Source organism: Rosa rugosa, chromosome 2 (genome assembly GCF_958449725.1).
Source record: "Rosa rugosa chromosome 2, drRosRugo1.1, whole genome shotgun sequence".
In the NCBI taxonomy this organism is placed as follows: Eukaryota; Viridiplantae; Streptophyta; class Magnoliopsida; order Rosales; family Rosaceae; genus Rosa; species Rosa rugosa.
Window position 1 is genome coordinate 70,561,295 of NC_084821.1, and position 7,449 is coordinate 70,568,743.

General features: G+C 37.7%; 1 protein-coding gene across 1 annotated transcript; it reads right to left on the reverse strand.

Annotated features, from left to right (window-relative positions):
- Positions 1-2,359: 2,359 nt before the first annotated feature.
- LOC133729830 (cysteine-rich receptor-like protein kinase 25) lies at positions 2,360-5,391 on the reverse strand. Its single transcript, XM_062157403.1, has 7 exons — positions 4,425-5,391; positions 4,191-4,322; positions 3,983-4,104; positions 3,661-3,871; positions 3,294-3,531; positions 3,038-3,188; positions 2,360-2,914 (listed from the first exon to the last, which is right to left on the reverse strand). The coding sequence occupies exons 1-7, from the start codon at positions 5,254-5,256 to the stop codon at positions 2,579-2,581; spliced, it is 2,022 nt and encodes a 673-aa protein (XP_062013387.1). The 5' UTR covers positions 5,257-5,391; the 3' UTR covers positions 2,360-2,578.
- Between the last annotated feature and the right edge of the window lie 2,058 nt (positions 5,392-7,449).

The following is a 7,449-nucleotide window of genomic DNA, read 5'->3' on the forward strand; positions in this document are numbered from 1 at the left end:
TGATCAAGCAATGGACAAATAGACGGCTTACCCCGTGTGGATTTTCTATTTCCTTAAAACAATTTTCAAAATTCTGAAACATTCAAAAAATTGTAATAAATAGTTCAGGTGTCCGAAAAATTCTCCCCAAATTCTCACGGACTCCGCGCATCGCGTAGTTTATCAAAATCCACAAATAGAAGGTGTATATGCATATATAGGGTTGACCGTTTTAACCTATGTCAAAACAACGGCAAACAGGGTTAATTTTTACATAGTATCTAAGACTAGATGGTAAATATTTTGGTAATGTCAAATTTATCGGTTCCCAATTTTGATTATTTGGATCGCACAAAATCTCTATATGCTTACTAATGTAGTCTAACTTGTTTATTAGTTATATGAAAAAGTATATCTTCCATAACCAACAAGGTGGAGGAAATAGAATTTATCAAAACCGACCATTGGATGTTATCATGACAATAAGAAATGGGTGTGGTCAAAATTTCAGCTATTTTCGTCGTCGTTTAGGTTTCGATCTACTAGGTCAACCCTAAATCCTAAATACCACATAAAACTAATATGCTAATAACCGCTCATTCGCAACTTATTTTTTTTGATCTGTTAGTTCTCACACTCTCGTGAGTATGAGCTATATCAATTAACTTTTTTTTGACTTGTCAGCTCTCACACTCTCGTGAACATGAGTTATATCAACATATGTAAAAATTTCAGGAAGTTTATCTCCTTATGGTTTAGCTTCCCTTAGGGAAGTATAAGTATATAAAGGGTTGACCGCTTTGTTTGATGTCGAAATGACGGCAAATCAAGTTAAATTTTATCCTACCTGTTAATATGCTATAAATAGATGGTTAATGTCAAATTTATCAATTTCCAATTTCGCCTATTTTAGTTCACTACAAGTGTCAAAGAGTAAAGACGTCATCGAATCGCACACTTGAGACACCGACTTTTAGATGTGACAGGTATATTATTTTAGGCTCAGGTTCAAAACTCGGACAATTCCACCATAGTTATGACTTCGATCCAATCAGACAACCGATTAAGGTTTAATAACTTTTTTTTTTTCCACTACAAGCTTCAAAGGGTAAGGGCGTCATCGGATCGTACACTTGAGATACCGTCCGTTAGATGTCACATGTATAGTATTTTACGCTTCGGATTTAAAATTTGGACAATTCCATATAGTTATGACTTCGATCCACTCGAGAAACCGATTAAGGCTTAGTAACCCTATTTTTTTTCACCACAAGCTTTAAAAGGCAAGGGCTTCATCATATCGTACACTTGAGACACCATCTGTTAGATATGCCAAGTACATTATTTTAGGATTCAGGTTCAAAATTCGGACAATTTCGTCGTAGCTATGATTTCGATCTACCCGGTCAACCGACTAAGGCATAAAAATCTTTTTTTTTTTTTTCACTACAAGCTTCAAAGGGCAAGGGCGTTATCGATTGTATACTTGGAAAATCAACTTTTAGATGTGACAAGTACATTATTTTAGGCTTAAAGTTCAAAATTCGGACAATTCCGTCATAGTTATGACTTCATTCAATTCATGTTCTTCAAACTATATACAACTAATTCACCTACTTGTTCAAAATTCAACCAACAAACTGCAGTATTCAACTAATTCTTCTTCTTCTTCAAAATTGACTTCTCCACAAATATATTTACAACTAATTCTTCTACTTGTTCAAATCCAAACAATTCTCTTCTTAAAAAAATTCATTCAATATACTTCATGATAACATTCAAAATGGACGAAAGAAATGACTTAACAACCAAGTAAATTAGTCAAGATTCCATGATAGATGGTAGCTCAATCGCCAGAAACCATATTTCCAAACACATAATTATGCATTTTACAACAAGGATTGAATCAACATATCTGTGTGAATAACAATTACCGAAAGTGTAAAAGCCAAATTACCGAAAGTGTAAGCAATTGGAGCAACATATCTGTGTGAAAAACAAGCGCTCGAGCTTGAAGCAAGGATCCATGGCAGAGGGAGAAAGTGCATTTGGGGGTTAGGGTTTGGAATTCGGGAAAATCAAAATTGAATTGAATGAAACAGATAACGCGGAAGCAGGAGATAGAGGAAGCAAGAACATCTTGGTCACATGTCAACCTGGCTCTAATACCATGAAAGCAAAACATGAAAAACATTGAAGAAGGAAGGTGAAGAGAGAAGAGAAAGGGAGAGAAACTTGTGAGGGCTACATTTTTACTGAACTGATCATGAATATTACAGAGTGAAGACTTTTATACTATTCCAAAATAGCCACTCTTATCTAATACCTATTATACCCTTAACAAATGGATCTTCTTGAGCAGCAAGTGAGCCAGTATGGATACATTTTTTTGCAAGAAAAGATTGTTTATTGATTATCTAAAGTTGGAAATTTCATACATCAAAACCTCACCTTAAACATCAGAAAACTACTAAATAAGGCCTAACAGTGACAAGAGTTTGATAATCTTCACTTATGGAATAAGAATCTCTGAGACTCGAAGCCAACAGTACGAAAGCTGTCCCTTCTCCACAGTTTGTAGTGCTATATATTACTCACATTATCGAGGGAATAATTCAGTAATTGAAACTTCGTTAACAGAATATGAGACTGAGCTGCTAGTGGGTTGATATGATGATCCAGAGGCTACTGATGGCATGTTCAACTCTGCCTTACTATGCAGGAAAAACGCTGGCTTTTCAGGCAAAGGCATAGTAACTGAGTAACTGCTTAGCATGAGAACAATGGTTTGCATAGTAGGTCTCTCCTTTGCATCTTCCTGAACACACAGTAAACCAATATGGATACATCTGATTACTTCATTTCTTGAATAAGAACATCTCAGATTTGAATCCAACAATTCTTCCACCGTCCCTTCTCTCCAATGTTTCCAAGCCTGCAATTGTTTTGTATAAATCCCTCAAGTTGTTGTAGCCATTCGAATGTAATATCATTAAAAGAATTAACCCATAAATGCATAAAATTATTTAGAATGTCTAACTTATAGTCTTTTACTTACATATGTTAAGAGATCTTCGCCACGGTCTGATTGATAGAAACTAGTGTTTTTATTGCCTGTTACAATCTCTAAGATTAAGACACCAAGACTGTACACATCAGACTTCTCTGAGAACTGTCCATGCATTGCATACTCTGGGGACATGTAACCACTTTAAACCGGCAGCATCAATAAGGCTATGTTAGTACAAATATGGTGTGAGAATATTGGTATCACTTGCATATACAAAAATAATTAAACAAAGTTCTGCACTTACTAAGTTCCGACAATCCTTCTGGTGCTTCCTTGAGTTTGATCAACTCCAAATATTCTTGCCATTCCAAAATCTGATATTTTTGGGTTCATTTCTCCATCTAACAATATGTTGCTTGCTTTGAGATCGCGATGTATGATTTTAACCCGAGAATCTTGATGGAGATAGAGAATGCCTCTAGCAATCCCACCTATAATCTTGTATCTGCTTGACCAATCCAACTTTACTTGAATATCCGAGTCTGCTTACATGTTTGTCAAAAGAAAGTATACATACAAGTTTGAATAAGTTACTTGGTTTGCTTACATAATAACTCATTTCATCAATTCCCCCATCATGTTTATGTATGCAAATGTTAGAAGGCACATACCAAATAAAAAGTGGTCAAGGCTTTTGTTCTGCACAAATTCATAGATAAGTATCTTTTCTACTCCTTCAGAGCAAAATCCCAGTAGCCTCACTAAATTTCTGTGCTGAAGCTTGGCGACCAAAACCACCTCATTTTTAAACTCCTCAACACCTTGCCCGGAGCTTCTAGATAACCTCTTCACAGCTATTTCTTGCCCATTAGGAAGTGTTCCCTGAAAATTAATATAGAAACAAACAAAGACCTAATTAATTAACCATCATGAACTCTCTCATATATATTTTATATACAGCACGTTTATGAATCAAACGTACGTCATTATTACCTTGTAAACCTCTCCAAAGCCACCTTCCCCTAATCTATTATTAAGAGAGAACTGGTTTGTGGCTGCTTCAATTGTAGCAAAATCAAACTGCAATGACTCCACAGTAGAAATTTCATTCCCCACTACACATCAACAAATGTAGTAAATTAATAATATGCACAACTAAAACTTATACCGTGCAAGAGCAAAGAAAAAACATGAATATTACCATTTTGTTCTTGTAAAGCATCATACGTTTTTCTTGCATTTCTTCTTAGAAAAAAGCAGCCTACCAAGAAAAGCACTATGGCAATTGGAACAACAATGGCCACTATGATTAGGGATGAGATTTTGTCGTTTCCTGCATAGAGTCAATAATAAGGTTTATGTAACAGTAAAAATTAATAAGACCAAGTACATAATATATGCCCTGCTACTAAGTCTCAATATCTCAATACTGAACCTGGAGGTGGAGGTGGGGGAGGAAGAGTCAAAGGTTGTGGCGGTGGTGAAGGTGTGGCTGCTTCAGCTGTATAAAATGGATAAACTTCATATCGAACATTACAACTAGGATATAAAACTCTACCGCCTTGCTTTCCAGTACAACAACCTGGAAGTTGCGCAATAGCTCCTCGAAGACATGTAACACAACTTGTGCTTGATAGGTCTGGTGTGCACTGCACAAGGCTGTACAACTGCTGAAACCCATTGAAAGCTGCTTCTTTTGTTGCATACTTTTTAGCACCGGAGGGTTCATTTGAAGCCGGAGCCACCAAGCCATTGATTGTTTCTGCCACCAGCTGCGTAAAGCGGGTAGGGTCAGTGATATTCCCAGTGTTCCACATGGAAACTCGAGGAGCTTCGTCCATTCTGTTCAAGTAAGACTGGTTTGCGTAGCGCAACATGCACTCGTCGTACCATATTATTGCGATTTTTCCCAAGGGGCAGTACTGTTGGACAACATCTTTGGCTACAGTAGTAACACATTCTTGGCACAACTTGGGGGTGAGATCTCCACGGCATAGGAAAGAACCGTAAACTACTTCTGCAGTGGAGCCTTGCACGCCCGCGGTGGTGTAGTAAAATCCAATATCACGTGTGGCGTTGGATGTGAGAGAAGAGAGGAGGAGATTGAGATTAGACTGGTAGGAGCCGTTGGGAGTGAAATTGGTTGTGTTTGAACAGAAATGATACCGGTAAGTTGGTGCTTGAGCTTCAACGCTAGCGCTAAGGAAGCCAAGAATGGAGAGCACCACAAGGGCCGTGAACAGATTAGAAGACATTATGATAATCATCTCCTTTCTGATGATCGCTTCCTCTTACATATGCATAAGGAAGGTACAGCTGCCCTGTTTGAGATGTTGCTATAAATTGGCAGGAGTTGTGAGGTTGCAATCGTCTCAGACTCGGCGGTCAACTGTTGGAAGATGACTCCACTAAGAGTCGTGTGAAGGTAATAAAGTCATTGATTGATGAAATGTGGGACAGAGGAGGACGATTTAGACTCGGTCGCAATTTTCAGACACACAGTTCTGGAGAAAAAGCATCACCATACTTGATACGTTTTCTGCATTAGTTAGGACTAGACTATCCTCACAGGGCTCATACTGCATATTATGGGTGTATTATGGGGGGCGGCTGGAAATCTGGAATACACGCCCTGTGTACCGTGCGTCCCCAGTGGGGCCAGCATCTCGTCCACATATTTGGATGAGAAGGGTACAGTAGTAATTGCTCACTTAACTATCATTAAAAGTCAAAACCAAGCCGTTATGAGTAATTGCTCACATATTTGGGTAACTGATCAGATACTCGCCCTCCTCCGCCGCCTTCGACCAAGACGAGGTGTCGTTTGTGCAAGAAATGTTAATTAAGATTGGTTGGCATAGTGCATATATGAATGTATCTCAATTAAACGAGATGTTTCTCTTTTTTTTTTTTTCTTTTTTTTTTTTTATAAAGGGAACAAGAAATGTTAATTAAGATTGGTTGGCGTAGCAGAGTAGCAGTTGCGTTGGCAGCAAAGCTTCAAGCCATGTGGATTACAATTTTATTTTGTTTTTAATATTTTGTTACAAATTTATTTGGTGTTTATTGTCAAAAGGCAATTTAATTTGTTTAACGTTTTTTTTTTTTTTTAAATTTGGATTGTTATAACCTAAAAATGAATTGGAAAGAAAAAATTTGAAAGTAAAATTAAATTAAATTTTCTAGTAGACTCTGACTTGATTACATTTTAATTATACAATTTAAGTGTTTAGAAAAACTAATCGCGAATATCAAGTCCTCGAGTTTTTATACATGAGTAGTAGGGGTATACCATATGAGAAATGGTCATGAAAATTGCTCTAATAGTTTTGATGACGGATTGACAAATGGTGCTTTAGTGTTAGTAATAATAAAGATATTGTGGTTGACCGAGTGAATCTTTGTTGAAACGAAGTCAAAAGCGGATAATATTTTGAAAATGAGCATAAAATATATCGACAATTTCATCCAACGGTCGGTTTCCCCATAGTCTTATGACTTAATGGGGTTGCCCTTGGAGGAATGTATTTAATAAATTGGGGCCGTGACCACTTACCCAATTTTAGCCTAAGAATTGCCCACTTACTCCAGCAAGAGTTTTTTAACCCCATTTACCCAATCTAACAGTGTTTGACAGTATTGCCCTCATTTTAATTTATAAATTACAATCATATCTCTCTCTCTCCTCTTCGATCTCTTCTCTCTCTCCTCCTCCTCCCCTCTTCGATTTCTTAATCAAAACACCCAAATCTGAAAAACCCAATTTCTTAATCAAAACCCAATTGTAGTCACTTTCCGATGGACTCGGTCGGCAAGAGCGCCAGAGCGGCGACTCCGATCAAAGAACAACACGGCTGCCAATCCAAGCTCTGAGAATTTGAACCCCAACGTCTCTCCTGGCTTGAAATCGGTGAAGTCCCAGAAATCAGGTTCCAAGAATCTGAACAACCCAAACCCGGTTTTTCAGTCGCCTCGAAAGAAGATCCGGGAGAGGAAATTCGTGGTGGCGAAGAAGAGAGGGAAGAATGAGGACAATCCGAATCCGAACACCGAGTGCATGTGAACCCGACTCCACCATCTACCTCTTGTCCCAAACCCAATCGATTCTGCAGCTTCAAGGTCTGGCGATTTCGGACCTGCAATTTCACAAATCTGGTCGATCCGAGAGCAATCGCCGGTGTCTTCGTCCCTGGTCGATCCGATCTGGTGCCCAGAGCTTTTTTTTTTTTTTTATATACTTTGAGTTCCGAGAATGGGGAAGAAAAAAAAAAGTGAACTTGTACAATTGAACATATAAATTGATCAATTGTGTCTGTAGTGTATTCATTTTGATTTTGGGAGTTTATGCAATTCACTTGAGGGCAAATAATATGATTATTGGAGGGCAATAATAAGATTACTGAGGGGCAATAAAATGTTTATTGGGGCAATAATAAGATTATTGGGGGGCAATAATAAAA